The 26,101-nt window shown below is 39.5% G+C and overlaps 1 protein-coding gene across 7 annotated transcripts in view; it reads right to left on the reverse strand.

The window, feature by feature from the left end:
- Nucleotides 1–26,101, reverse strand: part of col11a1a (collagen, type XI, alpha 1a) — a 149,113-nt gene that overhangs the window by 19,754 nt on the left and 103,258 nt on the right. For all 7 annotated transcript variants that reach the window (XM_034706183.1, XM_034706184.1, XM_034706188.1 and 4 more), the window contains 14 exons: nt 24,964–25,071; nt 24,739–24,846; nt 24,149–24,202; nt 23,978–24,031; nt 23,718–23,825; nt 18,781–18,834; nt 18,649–18,702; nt 17,204–17,257; nt 16,711–16,764; nt 12,260–12,367; nt 11,817–11,870; nt 9,514–9,567; nt 8,542–8,595; nt 770–823 (listed from right to left, as the gene is read on the reverse strand). In XM_034706183.1, coding sequence (XP_034562074.1) covers nt 770–823; nt 8,542–8,595; nt 9,514–9,567; nt 11,817–11,870; nt 12,260–12,367; nt 16,711–16,764; nt 17,204–17,257; nt 18,649–18,702; nt 18,781–18,834; nt 23,718–23,825; nt 23,978–24,031; nt 24,149–24,202; nt 24,739–24,846; nt 24,964–25,071 — 972 coding nt within the window. The remainder of the gene's footprint in view (nt 1–769; nt 824–8,541; nt 8,596–9,513; nt 9,568–11,816; nt 11,871–12,259; nt 12,368–16,710; nt 16,765–17,203; nt 17,258–18,648; nt 18,703–18,780; nt 18,835–23,717; nt 23,826–23,977; nt 24,032–24,148; nt 24,203–24,738; nt 24,847–24,963; nt 25,072–26,101) is intronic.

Raw genomic sequence — 26,101 nt, forward strand, 5'->3', positions numbered from 1 at the left:
GACTCAGCTGAGTATTCAACATGTTCCTGTTCTCTCCGATAAGGTAAGTAACAGGCACAGCAGACTGTGGCTAAATGTTCTGGTAAATTTTCTGTTTTCAAGTAAGTGAGAAAATTACCATGGCTTCAAGATGAAATTTTGCCACAGTTGACCAGCAGTAATTTAAAACACATCAGTATTCACAGAGACGAGACGGAGCTCATGAAAACAGGAATCACGTTTGAGCTGCGAGGTGTTTACAGATTACAGGCTTACTGCAAAGTGCTTCAAACTACTTTTCACTGAATTCATTACAAACTCAAGAGAGCTGCAGCTCTTACTTTTTTGAATTTTAGGATTCAGCTTTCAGGTTTTTCAAGCACAAATTCAAGGACAATTTGCACTTAGTTTTACATCCTGCCTCTACATGAAGCTATAGAGCACATGTATAGAGTTTTAAAAGTATGGCTTCAGAAGATGGAATTTGGCCCTGATTCACTCAAACAGAGAAAAGCATTCTACCTCTGACTACCTGAAGGAAAGACATACAAATGAATGAACTCTTTTTATCGTTTTTGAGCTGCAGCAAAACACAAGAAACAAAGGAATCTTAGTTTAACTCAAATAGGCCACGTTCATAAATTTCCATCTAATCTACAGAGGGAATTCAATTACTTCTGTTTCTAATGCAACAGGGAGAACAATGAGGGGACTGTGTGTGAGTGAGTGTGTGTGGGGACTTGCTGAGACGGCTCTACTGTGTGCAAAGGATGAATTGCTTTTTTGTTACCTTAGCGCCCTTCTCTCCTTGCCTGCCCTCTGTTCCAGCAGCCCCCGGGGGTCCCTGAGGAGGAAGAAAGGACACTGAGTTAGCATCTCAACACAACATCAACACACACATACAGTATACACAACTACAAACACACACACACACTGAGTGATCGGGTAATGGTTCATCAGTCAACCTCTCACATTGATTTATAGGCCAACCCAAACATCAAGAAGGAGAAATAATTCTGTTTGTTGGTTAATGCTTCGGTCTTTAAAGGGGAAATCATTCATATACAGTATACCAAGCGGCAACATCCGGTCTCAAACTATGAAGTCCATGCGGAAGTGTTATAAACTGCAATCCATTGAGAATCTGCTTGAGGCTGGCTGCAAAAACACCAGAAACCACATAGACACCAATTCAAAAAAGGCGATCTTTGCAGCATTGATTAACATGTTTACAGCCTGGTTCAAAAAACGGCTTGGCTCTACGTAGCTAATCTCTCTCTGCTCAAATAAGGACGTGACTGACTTGACTCCCGGACGGGAACACATAGCTGTTGGCTAGGAGGCTCAAACTCCGCCCCTTTACGTCACACTGGTTGAGTTCCGCATTTCCAGTATGGCTGCCGCCGTCGATTGGCTTCCAAACAGCGCTCAGGAACAGATGGGTGACGTCACAGATACTACGTCCATATTTTATACAGTCTATGATATATACACACTAAAATATTTGGTCACCATGTCTGGCAACTTTACAGAAAGGACTCCTACAAATAGAGAGAGAAAGTAAAAATCTTCAGAGCTCATCACTCGAGAAAAGATGCAAGCTCTAAAGTTGTTTTTGGATGATTAAGAAATCTTGAAAACATCAGTTTAGTGCCAGATCAGCTTTGAGATGGATGTTACAATACATAAGGTATCTCATGTTAGTGGAGCTGGATTGGTTTATCTTTCACAGACTTAGCTATCAGGTTAACTTCCACTACAACACGCACCTTTCTGAGAAAAAAACCCATGGGACATGCTGTTGACTTTTCTTTGCCTTCTCCTGTCTTTCGCCCCTTTCCTTTTCTTTCTTTTCTGTAACCCTGACATGTTGCTAGTGGGCACCAGAACCCCTCACTTATTCACACTGGGTTTCAAGACAGGACCCAATAGAGCAGGGTTGACTGGCAACACAGAGTTGTTACTTTTTGCCAGAACAAGAAAAGGCAAAGAAACCTTTACTTTTATTAGGACACTGTAGAGAATGTATTCTAGTATGATGTGATGTTAAACATTTAATACTGAACAAAAATGAACTGATGTTCTGACATTTTGGGACCCTGCCAGTTATGGGCCCCAAGAGTCAACCTAATCTTTCTCGTCCATATGGCGCTCCTGGAGGTGGACCAGCAACTGTTACTGCTAAGTCTGGCGACTCTAAGGTGTAGATCTCATACCCCTTTCTAATATTTGACACTGCATCTTTGTCTAAAACAGAAAGGTCTATCTGAGCATGAAAAAAACAATACTTTTGATTGGGTATATTTTCAGATTGATTATGTTGCAGTCATTATAAAGTCTGTTTCACGACCATAACACTAACCCTAGATCCCACACTTTCTACCTTCACGATTTCCATTTATGTCTCATTGTACTCCAGTATTTAATCTGTGCCAGTTGGTCTTTGTTGTTTGAGTCAAGCGTGCCAGCCTTACTTCCTAGTGCTGGATTCCTTTGGCTGCTTTTGAAATGTCGATACTTGATTTATCTACCTGATCTTGTTATTCACTTTTCTTACAAGTGAAGGCTGTTAACCTTATCCTGCAGCTGTGTGTACTGCCCTACCTATAGTGGATGTTGTGGTCATTACAATTATGCGCCTAGAGCTTCAATTATGTTTAAAAAAGTCCACTTAAAACAATAAATGGAAACCATCAGCAGAGATGTTGTCATTACTATTTAATCCCTTTTTCATTTTCACCTTTATCGTTCTTTCAGTTAAAACTTGGTATATGCTGTCTATAACAGGAATAACTCCAGTGCCCTTGAATGTGCACTACTTCAGTTATGTCAGGCTCTATTTGAGTGACTTGGACAAGTCTTTGTCTTGTCTGAGCACACACAGAAAACACACACACACACAGCCTTCATCAGTCATGCCGAGGGCTGGCAGGTCATCTTTTCTTTCTGGTCAGGATCTCTCAGCCTCACAATGATTTCTTTCAACTCCACCTCCAGTCGTCCCTCTTCAAAAAGCGCTCTCCATCCAAATTCCACTCTCATCTGGCCGACTGAGGCTCGAGTGCTTTTGACTGAGGGCCTATAATGTGAGCTCGCCTCCTGTCCCGAGCTTTCATCTTCTCCTGATGTGTAGCTCTTACTGGTGGTGAAGAGGCTGCCTCTTGATCAGCACAGAGAGGCCTTTCAAATGCAGCTCGATATACAGAATAATTGTTTACGTGTAACTCTTTAAAGTTTGTGATCAACAGCATGAGGTGAATGAGACACCATGAGACTTTACTGCTAGTCTTAATTGGATGTAATTTCAACGAGTTAATGAGACTGAATAAAAAATCAAAGCAGTATTCTGGTATCTTTGAACTTGAGCCATATTCCACATAATTTGGGGTTTAAATTCACCTAAGTAATGGAATAAAGAGTCTTGACTTTAAACACTAGATTGCTTAGGCTGCTAAACACAGCAGTGTGCTTATTCTGGGAAAATGCATCCAATTAAAGTTCATCTCTAAAAGTTCTTGTTATTGTCCCCGACAGGCTCAGATTGTTATTCCAAGTGTCTGAGAACATTACAGAGATGATCATTGCAGAGATAGACCTTTTTGTTAAAGAGGAAGACGTAGAGGCAGCTGTTACATCATTCTCTACAAACACACCAGACTCCACCGTTGAAGAACCTGGTCTACCTGTGCCTCATTTTGCTAGATTGGTTATGTTTTTTGTGTAACATTGGCTTTGTGATTAGTAAAAATGCATCCAACATAAAGTTTATGTGACAAAAACTAACAGAGACAAGCAACTAATGAAAGCAGTGCCAGACTAGCAACTTGTGTAGTCTGCAAATTCAGTTTTTCTCAATGGTGTCTGGTGGCTTTTGAACACGTGCTAAAAAATAAGTTGATCTTCCATAAAGTAAGACACTTTGATGTGCCAATTAACCCTCCTGTTATGTTGGGGGTTAAATCGACCCATTTTAAAGTTCAAAAATAGAAATAAAACTGTTAAAAGTATTATTTCACATTTCTAATGTCACAGTGGGTGAAAGGCTAGTGGTATTCAAAGGTTCCTTCCATCTTAGGCCATATATGCCTTAGAAAGCAGCTAAATACAGCATCAAAATCTGGGCTGCATGTGACAGAAGAGGTGTCTCGGATTAATTTATCAACATCAATACATAAAAAATAAATAAATCCAAATATAAAATAAAATAAACAAAAATCTATGTTGTGTACAACTATTGTATTTATATTTAGGGCTTTTCGATGTACATTAAAAAAAAGTTTTATCATGAATTTCATTAAAAAACGAGTGAGTTATCCTCATTGAACTATGATCTGTGAGAATTAAAGAACACCATTGCACTAAATATTGATTTAAATGGTTAGTAATGGAGCTAATAATGAGATTTAAAAAAAAATGTATTGGGATTTTTTTGGGTTCAGAGGTTTGGACACTTTTGGATCATTAAATATGCCCCTTTTCAAATTGACCCATGAACATTATTGCTGTCCCTAAGAAACGGACATATCAGGAGGGTTAAGCTTAGTGGTGTAACAGGGTATAAGACATCAAGATGCTTAAAAAAAATAGGAGCTTCTCAGTGACAAAACAAGAACTTAGGGGGCCAGACTTTGATCCGGTGCATTTAACAGATGATTTAGTTGAAGCCATTACAGCCTGTTTTGCGGTTGCAGGCTTTGGCGATCTACTAAAGCAATTCCACAACTTTTTGTAGCTTTGAGCCCTGTGGATTCCCAAATATGTATTAAAAAAAATGGATCTGAGATTTGAGAATATCAGAATTATTTTTACAATAAAATTGCCAGAAACAGATCAAAGAGAAACCTGAACCCTAACTTAAAAGGATAAAAGCCAGATGAGGTAAAATGCTTCTATTGTCTTTTTTAAGAAACACATTTGAATCTATTTTCAGTCTTGAGACAGAAGCAAAACTACATTTACTGTTATACTTTCTTGTAGGGTCATTGTTGGAGCCATGAAGGATTTAAGTGTTTATTGTATCTTAATTTTGAGGTTTAGGGTAGTTTATTGTTTGTATATTTTTTGTGGTATTATTTTCGTTGTTTGTTTATGGTATGGTTTATTGTGGAGTCAGTTAATTAGGTTATTTATGGGTCATGTGTTAGGGGCGGGGATATTGAGTTCATTTAGGCCACCTGTTTTCCTTTGTTTGCAGGTAGAGAGAGGGGGTGAGCTGGGTCTCCATACTTTTTGTTGATCGTTATTTGTCGCTCATTTTTGCTATTTTCGTTTGTGCACTTCATCATGAGTTGATTATCCTTTTTCGTTAATAAAAGGTTAAACTTATTTGTGCATTAGTGATTTTTGCTTTAAGTGCGTCCGACACTAACTAGGCCCAACGTCAGCCTCTCAGCGGCTTTTGGCTCTTCGTAGTAGCTACAGTCATGCTCTGAAGAAATGTATGGATTTTTGCAATTTTCTGCAGGAAAAATGCTGAGAAAACACAAAAAAAAGACAACAGATCTTGATAAGTCTCACTGTGGTATTCTGTATTCATCAGCGTGACCTGTCAGGGATCATCTCAGGTCCAAGTTTTTTTTCCCCCTCAGTGATTAAAGCCCAGTGTGTGATCAAATAGCTCTCCTAGCTATAATCCCCAGGCCATTTAGGTGCAGCATGTGCTGATACCAGGCTAAATGCTCAGAATGTAAATTTCATCAGGCACATTAGAAAAGCAATCAACCCTGGTTTAAAAATGCATGACATGTTTTTTTCCTCCCATTGGACCGAGCCTAGGAGTCTCTTTGAAATGCATTCTCTCACTCCAGATTGTGACTTTTCTTTCAAATTCAGGAGAATAGCTGCTCATTTTCATGTGCACTTGGAGCTCACATCATATTGGAAATATGTAAATTTTCCATTTTGGATGTGTGCATTCAAAAAGCAGCTTTCTGGATTTGATATTTCAGACGTCAGAGCTCGTTCTGTGCATAAAGAGGATCTCTTTAGTGAAGATGGACTTCATATAAATATTCACTTTAATGTGGAGGAGTCTTTGTGTTTCACATTGTCTCTGTTTTTTGACCTTGAGAAGTTCCTCGAGTCTGACAGTGATGATCGTATCACATCGACTCATTAACCCTCTGATAACTGACTCTAAGGCTGCAGCAGGAGTTTGTTATTTGCATAATCCTATTGAAATGTATATTTAATATATTAGGATATAAAGAGGATGTTTTTTTCTGTAGCAGGAGGCTAAATCTTCTATCTCTCCTGGTGTAACATATTATGCATTTCTTGATTTTTCTTTGTCTGTGGAGTTATTTGTATGGAGTGAAATGCATCGTTATCCTTCCGGGGAGCATGGTTTGCATTGTTCTGTTTAGATTTATCCAACATAAAAACAATATCCAGAACATTTTTAGCAAAACATACTGAACTATTCATGTTGTACAGATTTTAGAATATGAATTATTTGACATTATGCAATACCAATAAAACTGATGGCCCTGTACTTCTTTCAGAGATGAGCTGCCAAAACATAACCACATCTCTTTATTCTTATGTGCCAAACACATGCTTCATACTTTGTCGTTGCTCATGAGGATGTGAAGAGGATGCTCTACATATGTTTGTCCAAATAGAAAAACAGAGAATTCCCTGTGTGTTTGGGAGTTATGCCAGAAGAGAACAAGAACTGGCTTTTGTTCACCTTCCTTCTCTTTGAATTTTTTTTTATCAGACCATGCACTATGTTGAAATGGGGTTAAATACACTATTCAAATATATGTATAAAAAAACAATCCTAAGAGCTTGGCACGCTGTTTTTAAAATTGAAAAAAGGCAGAGTGCAAATGAGTTGTGAAGTGGAGAGATACAACTCATTTGCAGTCTATTTCTACACTCTTTGCAACGTTTTCAACAGTTTCCTTTGTGTGATTATTTTACTAAATATGATTGAAGAACTACATGCCAGCTATTTATTTTATACAGTTTATATCACGATTGCATCTCAGACAATAGAACGTTGTTAAAAGGTTAACTATTTAGTGATTACTTAAAAATAGCAAAGTAACTCAAAATAAAATATTCTACTATTTTAAGATCTGTTTATTTATTTTTTGTGCTGAGCCATAATTTTCTAAATTGAAATGGAAGAATATTTGAAATATTTTAGTTTGTGTCCAATGAGTCAGAATGTAAAAATGTTCACCCTCTTAAAAAGCCGATGATAATATTGAACTTTTTCATGGTATTCCAATTGTTTGAGAGGCACTGGTACTTATTTTAAATATGCTGGTCGATTATTACAGTTCATTGATTTACATGAACTTTCAGCTAGGTTTGAATGATTTGTAGCATAAGAATCATTTAAATTAGGACATTTAATCCTAACAAAAACACTAACGTCAAAGTCTCACCTCTTTTAAATCAAAGATTAAGACTTTTTTATTTGCCACTGCCTTCCTATCTTAGCTCATTTTAACTTGCTTTAAAAGCAAATTTTAATTTAATTTTTAACATGTATTCTAATTATCCTTTTCTTTTCTGTTTTATTATATGTGTCATTGTAATTGTGTTCTTTTATGCCTGATGAATGTTTCAAATGCTTTTAATGTTTTCATGTAAAGCACATTGAGTTGCCCTGGTGTTTGAAATGCGCTATACAAATAAAGCTGCCTTGCCCTGCCTTGCCCTGCCTTGCCCTGCCTTGCCCTGCCTTGCCCTGCCTTGCCCTGCCTTGCCCTGCCTTGCCCTGCCTTGCCCTGCCTTGCCCTGCCCTGCCTTGCCTTGCCTTGCCTTGCCTTGCCTTGCCTTGCCTAACATGTGCACTAGTGGAGCATTTCAGCTGCAGACTTTTAAGGGTTAAATTAATGCATGTTTTACAATTTCATTCTGTGGTCATTTGGTGGTAAACTCCTCTCCTCTCTCCTTTCATAACCTCTTAACAGCTCGACCACGTCCATGTTATGCCTTTGTTTTGATTTGGCTGTCAATCAAGCAGACGAGGATCAATAAAGAGTCAGACTTTCTTTCTCTCTCTCCCTCTCTCTTCTTCTCTCTCTCCTCTCTGCAGAGATGGTGTAAATGAGCTCCTTTTTTTCCAGCTATTCTTTGGTAAGCCTTTTCAATTCCTTGCTAAGAGAAAGAAAAAGGAGTCATGATTTTCTCACATCTTGCCGCTCATTTCTCAACGGCTTTGAGGCGGATTTCTTCACAGACGGCGCAACGCCTTGACCCCCTTAAATCTCCCACTTTGTTTTCCCCACTCAACTTTTAATGAAAATGAATCTCTGCTGCCTTGCTGCCAAGATTGAGCTATTGAGAAGTGAAGCGGGAGACGGCTACAATGCCAACAGCTGCACAAAATACCTTCATCTATCATAAAACAGGGCTCAAACTTCTAGCTTTGGCTTGTTGAGAGATGCTTTCAAAACTGACAGAACATTTCAGTCTGCGTCACCTTTCATATCAAAACAACACTGATGAAAACAGCAAATGACAGAGACAACAAGACACCAGTGACACATGCACACACTCACATAAAAGTAGTGATTTGAGCTTTAAAGGCTGCACACTTACTCGCTTGCCAGGTGGTCCTGGTGGTCCGGCTTCTCCTGAAGGTCCTGGAGGTCCCTGAAAACAAGCAAGGAAACAAGAGTGGACACTTTTAAAAGACGATAAAACAAGTTGTTGTTTCTAATGAGTCACTGCTGGGTTGAGTTTTGATGAGTGTGCAGTTTGGTTCACTGAATATGTCATTATTTCTGCCAAGAGGGTGATAATACAAGATGTTTATTGACATTTTGGGAATATTCAACCGCAGGACGGTCCAGAAGAGTTCACTACACGGCCTGAAGACATGCACTCTGATACACTTTCATCCAGATGACTTGCAGTGAATTGCAAAAAACAGTGTTATTATTCTGTTATTGTTTGTATGTGTAAATATTTTGCAGTACAGCACAAATAACAGAAGAATGAATGTCTAAGACTACTGGACATTCATACAAGTTTGTCATATTAAATAAACACATGAGACATTATTTTCTGCTTCATCATTTCAGCCTGCAATTACAGCTCATTAACAAAAAAGTCACATTTGTATCACTCCTGCAGTAAATAAAACACTCTGTGTGTTTTTATAGCGGCTCATTTACATCCATAAATATTAATAAGAGCACTGATTTGTTGTGCTTTACACAGAGCCAGCACATTAGAGTACAGCTTTTATTTTTAATCATACTTAATGAATCTGCAAAACAGATAAGTCCAGTTAGCCTACACCTCAGAGTACAGAGTAAATAGCATGAATTCAAACTCTGCAGTGTGAATTATTTACTGGCAAGGTTTAATTACAGCTTTTACTGCCGGGGATTAAGTGTAGGACTGTTATGATTTAAAACAAACAAGAGATTTTTTACTCTCACTTGTTCAGTGACAACAGAGCTGAGGGTAACAAGATGAGATTATGTTCCTGTGCAGTGAAAAGTTTACATTATGCAACGTGGAGTGGTGCAGTCACGTGTTGGGTCTGAACTTTGTAGAACTCACCGGCTGACCAGACTCTCCATCCTCTCCCTTCTCTCCTGATTCTCCATCAGTGCCCTAAAAAGGAGAGAGAAGCACTGGTTAGATCAAATCTGCTTCCCAAACAACATATCACATTGTTCAAGTCTAGCTGATTCAGATGATTGGGACAGAAGAGAGATATGTATTATGTAAATAATGACCAGTGTTAATTTTTGCAGCTATTTTAGATTTAGTCTTTGTCTTTAGACAAAAATGCCTGTTAGTTTTAGTCACATTTTAGTCTTTTCAGCCCTTTATAGTTTTAGTCTAGTTTTAGTCGACGAAAACTCAAAACATTTTAGTCTTTGATTTTTGTTGAAACATTTTCACTCTTTAAATAATTAATGTAGTCGATCAGATATCAGTATCAGGGTTATACCAAGTGTTAAAATCGTCAACACTCATTTAACACTTTTGCTTGTGTATTATCTTAAGTTAAGTAATTCAGCCTGTCCTAGCTAAAATGTCAAAAGAAAACATTCTTGATGTGACCACTGTGACTGTATTTTGATTCTCTTAAGCATAAACGGCAAATATTAAACAGACGTCCCCCGGTTGTGTTTTTGTCACTAATGCACACCGTGGGGTAAAAATCCTCAATGAAGATGAGACAGATGCATGGAGGTAAGGAGAGCTGGTTCATAAAGTACACCTGCTGCAGGTAGAGACCAAGCTAACACTGAGCCCCTCAGATAATAACTCAGCCTGTCACAGGAATTAATCACTTTTATTTCTAAAGATTAGACGCACAGCGGGGGAAACATGGATTCTTAATGTCTGACAGTCCGCCACTAATGTTTTCGTCTCTTCATCTTCTAGTCAACAAAATCTAAACATATTTTCGTCAGAGTTTTTATTATCAGTGATGCACTTTAGCTCGTCATAGTCTTGTTTTCGTGATGAAAAAATTAGTCGTTGACGAACATTTATTGTCATAATTTCGTTACAAAATTAACACTGATAATAACCTGTCAACTTAGACTGAGAGGACACGTTTTAAGCAGTAGATGGAAGGAACGGATGATTAATGACGAAGGGGGAAATGTTTGTGGATTGACTGATCATAAACTTGAAGATACTTGACCTATGTACTCCTCTTTAAAATAATCAACCCCTGTAACCATGAAAGCTTTCTTTCTGTTTCCTGTTTATTGCGCCCATTCATTTCTTTGCCAACTCACTGGTTGAAAAAAAACATCCTCAATATTTTCTTGTATGCACAAAGAACGACAAAAAAAACAAAATGTACTAACTTACTAAGAGCCAAACTTCAAGTTTCTCCTCTGTGGTGAAAAAGCCACCCAGGCCTTTATTTGAAACACAATGCATGTAATCTGAGTCCTTTTTAAAATGACTGCAGCAGATTTGTCCGTCTTTTTAAGGATACATAATTGTTGGTTTCTAGAAACACTGCAAAGACAAGGCAATTTCCTTTATCACAACAACCCTGATAAATACAAGTTTAGCAGTAAGAGAAAATGTGATTCTTGTGTTTCCCTGAAGGCGAAAGAATAATATGTGAAAGTATTCTCTACAATGACCTCGAGAAAGCTTTAAAGACTGTGTGCTCTTTATAATATTCTAGTTGCATGTTTCCTGTACACTGCTACTTGGATATTATCCCTGTATAATAAAACTGTTTATGTTCGACAAAGACTGCTGCTGGGGCAACACTTTTAAATTAAATGAGGGAGCAAGTAAGTAAGTTATCACATTTATAAAGATGTAGTGTACAAACAAAGACATAAAGGTATCCTTTCCTCAATAGAAGGGTGTTTTTAATTCTTTGGGTCTAAACTTTATGATATAAAGGTTGTAGAAGTTCATGTCATTGTTAAGACTATCAGAACACATTTTTCACTTGTGTCCTTTGTTAGGGACTTCCCATTTTTAACCGTTACAGTCCAAACTGCAGAGAAACAGAACACATATTGGATTTTACTGACAACTACTAAATCTAGAGAACTGATAAGCATGAAGTCTTGAGGTCTAATATTTTTAGAAATTTGAGAATAAAGTAAAAAAGACTAAAAATGTTACATTTATAATAACTTATTTAGTTCTTCTTGTGCATAGGCTCTTTCCTTTAAACTGTGTATATGCTTTCAGTGTGCCCAATCTGAGCAGAACAGCATTTCTCTCCATTTATGCTGAGTGTACATTCCTGAAGTGACAAAGAAAGTGCATCTTGTTTGAAATATTAAAAATGTTTATGTCTCCTGGTCGCAGAATACCTGTATGTGGTTTCTTTATTCTGGCATTTTGCTTACAGACATTATACTTACAGCAACTCCAGCCTCTCCAGGAGGGCCAGGGTCTCCGGGGAATCCAACAGGACCCTGTGAGGAGAACAATGAGATGCATGAAACCTGAGGCTCTGCTGCTGCTGCTGCTGCTGAGACATAATTTCCCAGGATACAGGTACTCAGGACATGCTCTGTAATTCAGACAGTGATTTAGTACTGCTGAACCTGCTCACAGCCGTCTGATGGACTTAATGATGATGTCGCAAATCCACAAGAAAAGGCCTCACTGCGGTCCATTACCATGCAGGCATAAAATATAATCTCCCTCAATAAAAAGGCTTTTTAGCTCTTGAGTATGTTCGAGGATAAAACTGCTGCCTCAAGGCTAAGGGAGGAGAGGGGGGGTATTTCCTTTGAAGCAGCACATTTAAACTGGAAAAATCTCAGTGCACAATTTCTTTTAGACTATTTTTCGGACTTACAGGGTTGCCCTTTGGACCGTCATCTCCAGGTGGTCCTCTGGCTCCTGCGGGTCCAGCAGATCCAGGGGGGCCTGCCTCTCCTTTCTCTCCTCTCTCTCCTTTAGGTCCCTATAGAGGCAGAGGAGGTGTCAGGGAAAGAGGCATCATTACATCAGTACCACAGGGGGCAGATATTTTTTCTACAGATCAAACTAATGTGTGGTCAGAGGCTGAAGAGAGAGAAGAAGAGAGGAGAGAAAGACGATCTAATGCAGAGCTCAGAGTGTGACTCAAAGGACGACAACTTTTGGTTAAGGCTCCTTCGAGGACACCGTTACGAAACAGACCGAAATCAATACTGATGCCTCTTTATGAGACACAAAAGCAAACAAGACCATCAGCGACTACAATAGCTATTTCTATTTCTAACAGCTACTCCGATGTGTGTAACCGCTGCCACCAGGTTGGTGTCAGAGGAGTTGGAGTGCAGTACGCTGGAAAACAGCCCTGTTTTAACATTTTCCACGGCAAAGATTCACAATGAGCGGCACATTTCAGCAGCTCCCTTAATACCGAGAGTCTGCAACAAAGCGCCTCTATCATCACGCCTTTGTACCTCAATATTGATCCCACAACTGTGTACCGTTGATGTCCCAGTGTGTGATTTTAGGATGTTGATGAGGCACGTAAATGACACACAACAGGAGCTTCAAATACAAACAGTCAGTCATGCAAGGACACACACAAATAGTGTTTTCCCCCTCTGCCTGCTCTGCCGGCTCACAGTTATACCCCCTCTTGCCCCTGTAATGCCTCTGTTACTACCTACGATGTGTCACCAGCGATAGGATGACTTAATCCCACCATGCCTGTGAGACATTCATACTGAAGGCCAGACGTTACAGGGGCAATATGAAAAGGGAAAAAACCTTTACCCACTTTGGTCATTTGTGGACCGATTTACAAAACTGGTCAAAGCCATAGACTTTAAGGCACACCTTTACACACTATGTTGGGTTGTCTGCACAGAATGATAAATACATTTATTCTGCTAGTTAAAATATTTTTTATTTAGAGTACAAACTAGAACTAATCTGAATCTAACTTTTGTAAAAACACATTTCAAAGTGATTTTCTTTTGGAATAAATAATCACAAACTAAAGCAAATAAGTGCAAGATAATACAACATGGAAATAAATTATCTCTGGTGAAGAGTGGGATTACAAAGAACCATGGAGACACTACTCTTGTCATTACAGAATTAGTTTATGTATGCATACTTTTTAGTTTTTTGAATTTAAAAAATTACTGAGGAGGACCTGTGTATTTCATTTGTCTTGATTATTTTCTTTCTTGTCTCTCTTGTCGCTTAAAATGTTTATTCTGCACCTGCTCTTGTTTCTAGTTGTTGTGAGGCTATTTGTATCTCTATGTGTTGTCAGGATAAATCCCTCTAGATGCACCTTCCTGTTTACAGGGGGTCCCAACGTAAATCACATTCAACACACAACAGCAGCATTTTAAGCATTAAAGCAACCACTGGGCACCGGTTTGGACTAGTGGTTAAGTTGCGCACCCCATGTACTTGTACACAGGCTATAGTCCTCAAGCGGGTGGCCCAGGTTTGATTCCAATCTGCGGCTCCTATCCTGCATATCAGTCCTCACTCTCTCTCCCAGTTTCCTGCTCTGTCCACTGTCCTGTCCTCTCTGGATTAAGGCATAAAAGCCAGAAAAACAACTTACTAAAAGGCAAGTTACATGTAGCTCTAGTGAAAGTTCATACAGGACGACTATAAAAGCAATCACAGCAGTTGCTTAACTCTCCTCTCCCTCGTTCAATAGCTCACCCGCTTCCAGCTGCATGCTCCGGAGCTGTCATTGGTTAATCAGCGGCGGCTGTCATCCAATAGCTCAGTGGCACGCCCTTATCGTCAGCCTATCAATTTTCTGCTGTCTTTTTAAATGTGTCTCTCTCTCCAGCTAGTTCCTTCTTGCATTGATGGTGCACACCCCTCCACCTCCCCATCTCCACCTGGTCTCTGCAAGTCTTCAATTCCTAGAATTCATCAACCACCACCACCAGTTTCTGGACTCTAGGGGGATTTCTTCTGCTGCCAAATTCACACATCCTACGCTCACAAAATTATCCCCCAAAATTATAGAGTCCTTACACCAAAGATTTCTGTCAAGTTTCATAAAGTTGTAATAAATAACATTTAATCTTCAAATTGTGTCTCTCCTGATTGAAGTCAAATAGTCCTATTATGTTTAACTTTGCTGGTGCTTAAAACGGGAGTACAGCTGTTGTTGTTTATATACATTTTCCATGCCTCTAAAGTCTTAATGCAAAAACAAATAACACTTAATAAAAATGTGAATGTGTGACATTTTAAAAATTAGTTACATTAAAAGCACGTTTCCTGCAAACTTCATGCGAATAAATGTTAGATATTGTTTTAATATCTACCTTTAATCTCTATCTCAATCTGTCTTTGCAAGTAAGAAGAAACTTCTAGATAGTGTTCATAAGCAGTCATCCTGTTTTGTGTAATGAAGCACTTTTTCTTAACAATGTGATTTATTGAATTGTGATTTGGTGGAGAAATGTGCTGATTATTTTAACAAGAGATGGTCCTGTTTGTCCTTAACAGAGGACAAAGAGAGGAGCTGCATATCCTTAATACCTGTGTAACATTTGTCCCTGAAAGTGCTCTGACCTTAACGCACACACTGACTGAACACAACTAGTGCTGTTGTAATTAATTGCATTTTTTAGCATGGGTTGCTAAACACTGTTTATGTTTTATGTCTGTTTGATTCAATTTAGAAATACATAATGGATGAGGATGAAAATTTGCCTTGAGCGACATGAAAATGAAGAAATAACTATGCTGAATATTCCACATGATGTCTTTAGAATTAAGTACTGTTTAGTACAACAAGCTGAACTAAACTTACGTCTCTGTGTATATTTATTTCTCTAGATCCATACCCAGTGCACTCTCTCTCTCTCTCTCTGAAGAAAGCACCTTGAGCATCTTATCTGTTCTGATTATCATCTGGCTGTGTTAAATACTTGATTCTGATTGGCTGAAACCCTCATAACAACGGTCATTAATTCTCAACACGAAAAGTGACGCCAGGCGGCGGGCACAACCTGATCAGACACATCAAATGTATACAGAGTGTAGGAATTATATTGAAAGTAGTCCATGTTTGAACTCATTCATATCTGGTGCGACCCAGTGCTATACTTTATCTGCATGAACAAATGCTGCACTAATTAGAACTGCTGAAAAATGAACAAAAACAACCACAGATGAGGATTAGAATTAGCCTTAAGCTGAATGAGAAATATATAAAATCCCCCAATAACAACTGTGCTGAATACTTCACATGATGTCTGTTGTTTCAGGTATTAGTCAGACCATGTTAAAACCTTCTCAGCACTTTTCCATTGTTTTTTATTGTATTTAGCAATCAGTGTAAGCACATTATCATCGCGCTAGGTGTTGTTTCCACGTCTTTCAGTAATAACCGACTCTTCATTGGGCGTTATCCTTTGATCATGTCTTTTTATCACTTAGTATTAAGTATGGGTTATCACGTAGTTGTACTTATTGGGAAAAACATGGTATTAGATTAGTTTGGCTGTTCTTATGATGGGACTTCAGCCGCACACTGACTTTGTAAATGTCACTGACTGCAGCAGAGTGATGTGGAGCTAACAGGGGACATTATGAATGCCTGTAATCACGCTGCTCTGCCCCTCCCACTGGAGAGAGGCCATCTCTTCAATCTGCTGCTGAACCTCAATAATGATAAATGAGGCGGCAGCTAATAGAGCCGTCAGTGATGTTCGCTAAAAGTTAAAGCTAATCAAAGTGTCATAAATCTCTGTTTGGCGACAACACAGCCCAGCTTATGGATATGGTCAATTAACATGCAAAACACTGCGTGGAAGAAATGCTATGATATGACAACAATCCAAATACATATTGCTGTGCAGGACTTCAAGAACTACCCTTAATGAAAAGCTTGCTGTAGCTATCAAAGGGGGTAATTCAAATTAAAAGCTGAGCTCAGCAAAGTGTCTGCTGGTGTTATGCTCCATGACAGCTGTAATCATTGTTCTTTAGGAGAGAAGCACCAGGTGGAGCCCTCACTGCTTAAGTCTAAAGATTCTTCAGAAGCTCAGTTTGGCAGATTATTTAGACACAAGGAGCACAGCAGAGGAGCCATGAATGAGCAGCCTTAATATAAGAAGCAATGACTCACAATGTACTGAAAACAAAGACCCCAAAATACAAAAACCTCAAATACTGTATATTGTATCATATCTGGAGAAACAGTAACTTATATATGATGTGTGAGTAAAACAGAAACATGGAAACACATACAAACATATCACGCGACGCATAAAAAAACACTGAAATTCACAACAAGCTTGACAAACATGGCTCTCTTACCCCAATTCCAGACTCTCCAGATGGTCCTGGGTTTCCAGCCTCACCTTGTTCACCCTGTGAATAGATAAAATGTCAGAGTCTGCACACATCAACCTCCACACTTTGAGGTCTTCCGATAGAGTCACCTGCCCCTATAAAAAACTGTTTACATGCGTATTATTTCAATGATACAAATTAAAGAGGACATTTCATGTAAGTCTATGACTGAAGTGCATGAAGGGTAGTTTAAGTCACTGTATTCTTAGTGCCCTCTTTAAGTATTCATCTTTTATAATGCAGAGTCAGTTGTGGTGCAGCATTGAGTATTTACAGAGTAGACAACTTCCAAAGTGCTGTAAAATGAGGGGAACTTGTTGGAAGTGTAGAACTTACAGTAACAGTGTTACAGCTCAACCCAGATAGAAGCCTGCTCACATGCAATGATCAGACTGAGGGGGCAGAGCTGGACTGGCAGTATTAAAATCGAACTTAAGTGCTGTGTCGTGACTCTTACCTTCTCACCCACAGAGCCCACGGGGCCGACACCACCTGGAGGACCTTGAGGACCCTGTAGCAGAAAATTAAGGAGGTGATGAGTCATTATTTTCTCAGTTATGCCTACTGATGCTTACAAAACCTAAACACAAACTGAAACTGCTATCTATTATATTGTCTCAGGGTGATGTGATTGAGTCTGCATCTTCTCACAAATAAGCTATATTTTCAGCAAATAACAAAGTTAGGGCAGGGCTTTTATTTCATGAAAAAATAAGACTTGCTGCTGATACTTTGATGTCCCATTGAAGTTATATGTATGCTGTATGCATATGTCTTCCCAATGGCTTCACTTCCCCATACAGCATTAAAGTTCATTGCAAATCTAAGGCCCTAACTCATCACTGCTCCCTGTATGCTCGAGCTGGCAGGCACATTGTCCACCTTTAGACTAAATCACTGACGTGTCCTCATTCATTTGAACCTGCTTCTCCTCTCATTTACGTAATTTTAATCATCTGAAAAATGGTAGAAGCTACACCCTCAACTCTGTGACCCATTCACAAGACTTATCTTTGCTTTCCATGCCCAAACTGTATGTTAAAACAGGGGACAGGAGTTTTAGGTGTGCTGATTTGGGGATGTGGTCTCTTTAGATATTTCTAAAGTAGACTGAAGGTGTTGGAGGAAGATGCATCAGGTTGTAGATGCTTTGACTGATGGTTTTTCACAGAGTGACCCAGGATATGTTGACCTGTGTTTGTAACTGTTAGGCTTTGTGTGTCTGTGACTTTGTTAAAAGTTGCTGATGGCTGTCTCGGTCGGGTCACGCTAACATAAGATTTTTTTATTTTTTTATCTAAAAGAGGCTTTTACTGGTAAAACACATTAGAAGAAATATTTATCACTTAGCGAGGGGTTGCTTTGTGACTTCCAGGCAGAAAGGTGACATAAAGCTGCTATTATAAAGCTTTTTATTTACCTTATTTTGACTGACAGATGATATACTTTCATCTTATTCTTACTGATGGTTATTCTTCCAGTCTTGAGCATGTTGTCACTTTGTCTTTCATGTTAACCCTTAAAGACCTAGATCATTTTTGGGGACGCCAGACTCTCCTGAATTTAGTTTGAATATGCTGAATGAGACAAAAGTGGTATCAATGGAAAGCAAACTGAGTTTTTAAAGCTTGTTGATAGGCTAAGTGGTTCAAAAGTTATCAAACATTTCAGAACAAGTAGCCGCTGGTGGCTGTCAAGGTCTTTGAGGTTTAAAAGGAGACAGACGCACTCAATGTAAAACAAATCTACCTAAAGGTACACATAAAGATAACCTTATGTAATTTCAGTTTTCTGATTCATTTCTGGACCTTAATGTTCAGAATTTTAACAAACATGAAAAAAAGTGCTTCAGAATTCTTTGCAGGTTGCATAATAATGCTGTTATCAATAATCCATACGTACATCAGCTCCACTAGGACCCTGAGGACCTCTGGGGCCAGGGGGACCAGGAGGGCCCTGAAGAGGAGAAACAGAGTTGTTACAGTGGATTAAGATAATGTCAGAGTGTTTACAGGAGGCAGGCACGTCTCTTACCATGGGGCCAACATCACCGTTCTCTCCCTTCTCACCGGGGGGTCCAGGAAGCCCCTGCGGATGACAAAAATGAATAAACAATTAGCATGTAGTAAACACAAGGTGCTTGAATAAGCAGTGCTGTTCTTAATTATTTAAAGTGCTTCTGCTGATATGTGAATTCACAACAGCTGCTCCTGAAATTGAATCCGAGATCTGATCTGATGCTGGGATATACTGTAGTGATGCACTAAAATATTTATCATATCTGTAGGCCACAACATGCATAAATGAATGTCTTAACTACAGTCTGGTTCTATTATCTGCTCGATGAAATATTCACTAAATATATCCTGCGCAGGGTCAGAGACGAGTCTAACAGATAAATCAGAGACCTCAGACAACCTGTGAAGATTAACCAGAGTACAGAGCGCTGACAGAATCAAAAGCAGTAAAATACAGTGATGGATGGAAGTGGAAGGAGTCCATCCTTTAAGTGATTATTTCTAATATTTCAGCAGCTCTTTTGAATGATGGCTGAGGCAGGAAAGGAAAGGTTGTCGTGCATTAAAGAGCTAAATGTATCAAGATTTTCTGAGTTAACTGCTGGAAGTGGATAACTCTGGGACGTGTCAAATGTCTGCACACACACATCGGGTTTTTACCTTTCTTTTGAGATGATGTCATTATACAGTTCTGCCCTCATGTAAGGCAACAAAGTGCAGACCTGTTGCTTTCACATAGATTTGGATTGTCAGGGGATTGATCTAGCCATTTAATGTGCAGCAACTATGGTGTGAAGCAGTTTGCATGTTGGGACTGACAAGAGAGCAGGTGACATTACTGACTCCCCTCTCTGCTTTCTGTCAGTCTGTCTTCAACAGACACAAACACACTGTGTGTGTCTTTGTTAGATGCTGAAATCACTTCATGAAATGTCAGTATTTGCCGACCGGTGAATGAGGAGAGTTAGCAATTTGGAGGCTGTGACAGGGGGCGGAGCAGAGGCACACAGCAGGCAGGAAGAAGCCATATCTGCAAATTCCCTGACTTTTGTGGAGTGATATAGACATGTTATGTTTTTTGAGAGTGACAATGCTGTGAAACAATCAGAATATAATTTCTAATTTTTCAGTTTCTCTGCTAAGTTTACTTAATTGGCGCTGGCAAGTCGATCGACCACCGCTGCTCTTTCTCTTTCAATCACTCACAGCAGTTTCTGGTTGATTGGTTAGTAAGCTTTTGGGCTTTATGACACTTTCAAATGGAAATATAACAATCTGTATCATTTTAAATTATGTGGTAATTAATAATAATGATAATAATAATAATTCATTTTATTTATAGGCGCTTTTCTTGACACTTAAGGTCACCTTACAACATAGCAATAATAAAAGCAACACTCAATAGTAAATAAATACATAAATACATTAGAATAGAGATACAATACTAGAAAAATGAAAGTGAAGTCATTCCAGTCCCAAAGAAATGGATTAGAGTGAGTATGCTTGGTGGAAAAGGTGAGTTTTGAGGCGGGATTTGAAGGTGGTAGGAGAGGTGGAATTTAATTGTGGTATTGACTTCAACTTTTGGTCAAATTCGAATGTCAATTTAAGCTATTATGAATGGAAAGATTCTTATTAAAGCTGTTCTTATTTCTAAGATAATTTCATTAGAGTCTTTCTCTGGTTGCTGTTTTTTGCATTCCCTGCAATTAAAAGGTTGTGCCTGTTTTTCATACTGATATTTCATGAGATACATTTTCCCTGTGTGGTAATAAGCTTTGGTCTGACTGTGATCTGTCTGAATCCATGTCAACGCATCAACATAAGCAGCCTAGTCATGCATGTTAAATGGGAAATGTGGTCAGGACCTTGTACGTTTGATCCCTGGCATTTCTACGGCTAATTGCCATGATTAAACTGCTGTAACCTGCTCTGGCTTCTGTGTGTGTCTGCTCAGAATCAGTGCATGGTGTTTGGTTGCAAAAGAGGAGATCAAAGAATGACTCGCTCCACATGCACCAGCCTCAGATACTCAAAGACTTTATCTGATGTTGTAAAGTTTGTATGTAGTGCCTTTCATCAGAAGATGTGCATGTCTCCTGCTTGTGGGTAAAATGTTGTGGGTGCTTAAGGTGTGTGTGTGTATCTGCATGCTGATTCCTGCTGTGCTAAGAAACCTCATCTGAGTAAAGGTCTCCTCCAGTCTGAGATCGTTAGCGTTGCTTCTAATTATGCAGCGAGGTAAATGTGCTCGATGAGGAAATGACTATGGGAGCAGGTTGGTCCACACAATTAATGGAATCACAATGGGAAGTGAATTACTCCCAATTAAAAGTCCATTGAATACAATCCTGCAGAGATAGGATACGATGAGCAGCAGTGTGTGTAATTTCATCAACACAACGACCCCAATTTCTGAAGCAAGTCTTAGCGATTTCAGCTTAAGAGGCTGATTACTAATAAAACTGATAATTACAAATGGGGTACTGCAGAGGGGAAGGTCCCACCTCCTTAGATTATTATCACAGAGATACAAAACATCATTAAGCAGTTAAAGTGAACATGGATTTATGTGATCGTCCGTGTATGAAGTGGATTTGCCTTTAATTACACTCATTTGTCAATTCAATGTCTTAAAGGGTCAGATATATTTTAACTTGAGTTATTTCTTTATTTTAAGGTCTAAATGACTGATAGGTTCAAAAGTTTTGGAATTGCTCCAGTAGATTTCTTCAGCTGGCAGCCATGAAACTGGCAGCAGCGGCTGCACGGTTATTGTCGTCCACTCAATTAAAGTTATTTATTTTTCCATTGACAAGCTCAGATTGTGAATCCAAGAGTCTGACAACAGGAAGACTGAGATGGAGAAAGAGAATCATGACGACTCCAGTTCATGGTAATCATACAGGCTGTGTGTGAGTTGTGGCTGTCAGTCCTGTCTGTCGTGGAATTTTCATAGTTTTATATATATGTATGTAAGAATGTTTAACTCCTGTATTCTTCTAGTCTAAGTGTCAGGGGCAGAGTAACTTCTCCTATAGTAGCTGTGGCTACTGGGTGATAGGCGAGACAGGGTCAGTGTAGTAATCTAGGTCTTTCCCTCTGTTCCTGTCTTTATCTGTGTGTTGTGACCAACTTACTGTCTCCAGACTAGAGCACAGCTCTTTATCCCAATTGTTTTGTTTCCTATTGTCCAAATATGGTTATCTAACTGTAGTGTCGTCTTTGGGGGGAATAAAGTTACATGCCTGAGGATTTGTCTGACGGAACTGACTTGGCATTGCACTGCACTCTCCTGCCTGTGTACTGTTATGTCATTTCTCCTTAATCAAGTTCAACATAAACTATTTCAACGTAAGCCGTCAGAGTCTCCTGAGTCTTCTGTGTCCAGTGTCCAGTTTATTTATGAATTCCATCACAAATTCCATCACACTGTTTTCTTCATAAATGTTGCTCAAAATAAGGGCAACAAATATCTATATTTTATAAATGCTCAGGTTTTATAAATGTCATAAAGTTTGATTTTATTCAGGAAGGGTTGAGAAGGCATGTGATCTACTGTGAGCAAACGCCAGTGTTATATCATATTAATTATGGGGATCTTGACTTGAAAAAGGTGTGAACCCCTGTTCTAGTGGATTTTGACCCACTGTGTACACAGTAACTTGAAAAAGGAACTGATGAAGAGGTGGTAGACAAACAACTCCCATGTTCACCACGGAAACGTACCTTTTTTGTAAATAGAGTTTGTGAGGCATGTGAGATCTGTTTCCCTTAAATTATGTTTCATTCTTACATTGGATAATTTCTTTCATGTCTGTCTGAGCAATGAGATACAAGCACTCTTCTAACTGTGTCCTTGGATGGATAGAGATTTCTTAGCCACATATGTGCAGTATTGAAATGTTCTTACAATGAAGTGCAGCTAATGGACATTTTTCTGAAGCTTCACAAATACTGATTGATCTTAGTAAATTCTGAACATTGAGTGAGTCAGTGTGCAGATTTGATTTTTTTTTAAATGTCCTTCTTTAACCCAGTCGATGATAAAGGGAGGATGCTGCCGGTGAATAAAGGTGAGCGGTGTAATCATTACAGGTCAAAGCCTGGTGATCATTCAATACATACCACAGATCCAATTAAACCAGAGGTACAGCCCAGGTAAGTGTGTTTGTTTATGTGTGTTTGCATTGCAGCATGGTGAGGGATGAATGTCGCAGTGTCATCGCTTTAAATACTTTGAAACGGTAATAAAGTGTTCCTGATGCTAATGTAGGTCATCACTAAAAACTGTTACTGCTACTACAGGCAAGATGAGGGAGTATTGGCTGATTTTTTAAATTTATATCTACTTTTTGGCAGACTTCTACTCCACACTAGTGTGTTAGAGATTAGACAAAGTTTTCAGGGTTTGCTCCACAGCACAGAGCAGATTTATAGTCAGTTTACTGTGGACTCTTTCAGGTGATTTCTCACTTTAGGGTTTGTGACTTTGAATTGTGGTGCAATGAATCTCAGGATATGTTGGGCCACGAAGGATGCACCCGATAGACTCTTTGGGGTCGGCGGACAGAAGTTGGCTACATTTGAATGAGTCATTGAAATTGTACAGCCTTTGATGCACTGATGTGATGCAGTCAGTCTTGAGCCTTCAAAGGGTGCAGCCCCTGATTTGGGACACAGCTTCTGACTTTGCTCTGTCTCGGGGGCACTTTTGTATGTCTCACTTTTGTATGATCAAGGAGGTGCTGTCACTTTGTCCATCTTTATATATACTTTGTAAGTCAAATAGAAATGGGACCGTGGCTCTTGATATTTTCATCCGGCATATGATGAGTTCCTCCTGATCCAATGTGACAGCTACAGGAGTTCAGGTGGACAAATACTATCCCCCGATGAGTGAAACAGTCCAGGTACAGTGGCAGTTCAGTGTATGAGTGAGTGGTTGCTCACCTGCAGACCGATGGGACCTGGGGGTCCTGGGAATCCTCTGGGACCTTCATCTCCCTTCTGTCCAAACATTCCCTGCTGACCTCTGGGACCGGGCTCTCCATCAGCTCCCTGAGGAACATCAAACACACACACACATACTCACACTGATATCCAGAAATAGTCAAAATAATATTCCTAACTTCTCTATGTCTTTTTGTTCAGATCAGATATGTGGATCATGAAACATTTACAACCTGTGTTTTTAGGACAGTTGTACTTACAGCAGGACCTGGGGCACCAGGGGGACCTTGGAGACCAGCTGGACCTGGAGGACCCTGAACACAAGAAATACAACACATTTTACATATATAACTCATACCTAGAAAACATCCATAAATCAGAAACATGAAAAATTATAAGCAAGTAAGGTAAGAATGGATTTTTCTACCAACCTGTTCTCCCTTGTCAGCTTTGCTTCCTTTCTGACCAGGCTCTCCGACCTCTCCCTGAGAAAGAGAAACACACACATGAACACACACACACACACACACACACACACAAACACAGACACACAAGAAGCTGAGCCTCTTGTCTAAATGTCATAACTGATGAAAAATCCTTGAAATCTAGGATCGTTATCTGCAGCTGAGGCCCTGACACTGCCACTGTGTGGAGGCTCCAACATGGATCTAAACGGTTTCTTCTCTTTGGTTCACTTTTTTAACTCCTACAGTGACGTACAGTGTGTTCGGTTTCTCAATGGCACACCTGAAAGTAACGTTACAGTGTGTAATGACTGCAGGAGATATACCAGCAGCAGTAGTACACTTTTCTATCCCCTATATGTCGGTGCTCTGGTTATGAAGATGGATGTGAAACAGCAAGGAGAGGACACAACGTCTTCAATGTATTTTCTGATGCAGATGGTCTGAATGTGAACATAAGGACGACGAAGATTGATTTGCAATCTGCTTCAGCTTCAAAATGTTCTCCAGACTTGGATTGGAGAGCAAGTCTGCCAGTCTGGTGCTGCTTTACTGACCTTGTCACCGTCCTCTCCGGGTGGACCTTGAGGTCCAGCAGGGCCGGGAAGACCAACAGGACCCTGGACACCATCACGACCAGCAGGACCTAGAGGCCCTTTCTCACCCTGGAAAAGACATTTATTTCAATTACATTAAAAAAGAGTGCAACTGAGGGTCGGAGGAAGGGAGGGAAAGAAATATATTAAATTACACAGAAGGCAACTGCAGAAAAAAAGACTTACAGGTGCTCCCTTCTCTCCAGCAGGACCTGGAGGACCCTGAGGGCCAGGTCTACCAGACAGGCCAATTGGACCGGCTGAACCAGCAGAACCTCTCTCTCCGGGAGAACCCTGAGAGTGGGAGAGAGACAGAAAAATAATGAGTGGAAATAAAAAGCAGAAGCCATGCTTTGTTGATTTCCCCTTATATTTATTTGTGCCTCAAAGCATCACCTGAGTGTGCTGAACAATACACGCTGCCATTAAGACATTAGCAAAGCAGGACCCACTGCTAATAGATCAACACCTACACACAAAGCTTTTAAAATGAAAACAGCAGCACACAATAACAGGTGTGCTTTAAGTTCTAATGAGGCAGAGCTGCTCCTTAAAAGCAGGCGGTATTATCTGCTGTTTGAGTGCGTGTGTGTGTGTGTGTGTGTGTGTGTGTGTGTGTGTGTGTGGGAGGGATGGGGGAGGGCAGTGACAATGTGTTTTACATAAAAGAGGCTCCCGCTGTGCATCAGAGCTCTGTTAATGTATAAAACATGACACTGTATGACACTGAGCATTCAAAAGCGTATCCCTGTAGCACTAATTAAGTGACTGTGCACTGCATGTGCATTCACTTCATGGTTCCAGGAACACGCAGCCTCACCTGAGAGCTCTAAAAATGAAGTCAGTTAAACGTTCAGATTGATCATGGACTCACCTCGAGAGCACAGGCTGAGTTTCTCTCCAAAAAGTTTATTAAATATCTCAGGAAGAAAAATATGTTACTTTACAAACAACACTTGTTCTTTTGCATTTGATTATAGTCAAATTTAACCACATTTATCCTTCTGCAACATTGCTTGGGTGAATATCATTCCGATTTATCTCTATTGAATTTTACAGGTTTATTCAGTTTGCTAAATCAGATCTCTTTGCATAAAGCTAAAGATCCCAGTATGAAGTTGTAGTTGTTGTCGATTTTTGACATTACTATTGTTCAAATCTTTACATTTGTCTTGAAAGTAATCTATAATTACACAGAATGAATGCTTTCTCTTGGATATTAGTGTATAATTCGTGTAACAACTTCATGCTCATCCAACTAGATGGGCTAAAGTTCTTCCTGTGTGAAATACTCTTGGTTGATTCTTGGATGTATTCTCAGAAA

Source organism: Notolabrus celidotus, chromosome 17 (assembly GCF_009762535.1).
Source record: "Notolabrus celidotus isolate fNotCel1 chromosome 17, fNotCel1.pri, whole genome shotgun sequence".
Taxonomy (NCBI): Eukaryota; Metazoa; Chordata; class Actinopteri; order Labriformes; family Labridae; genus Notolabrus; species Notolabrus celidotus.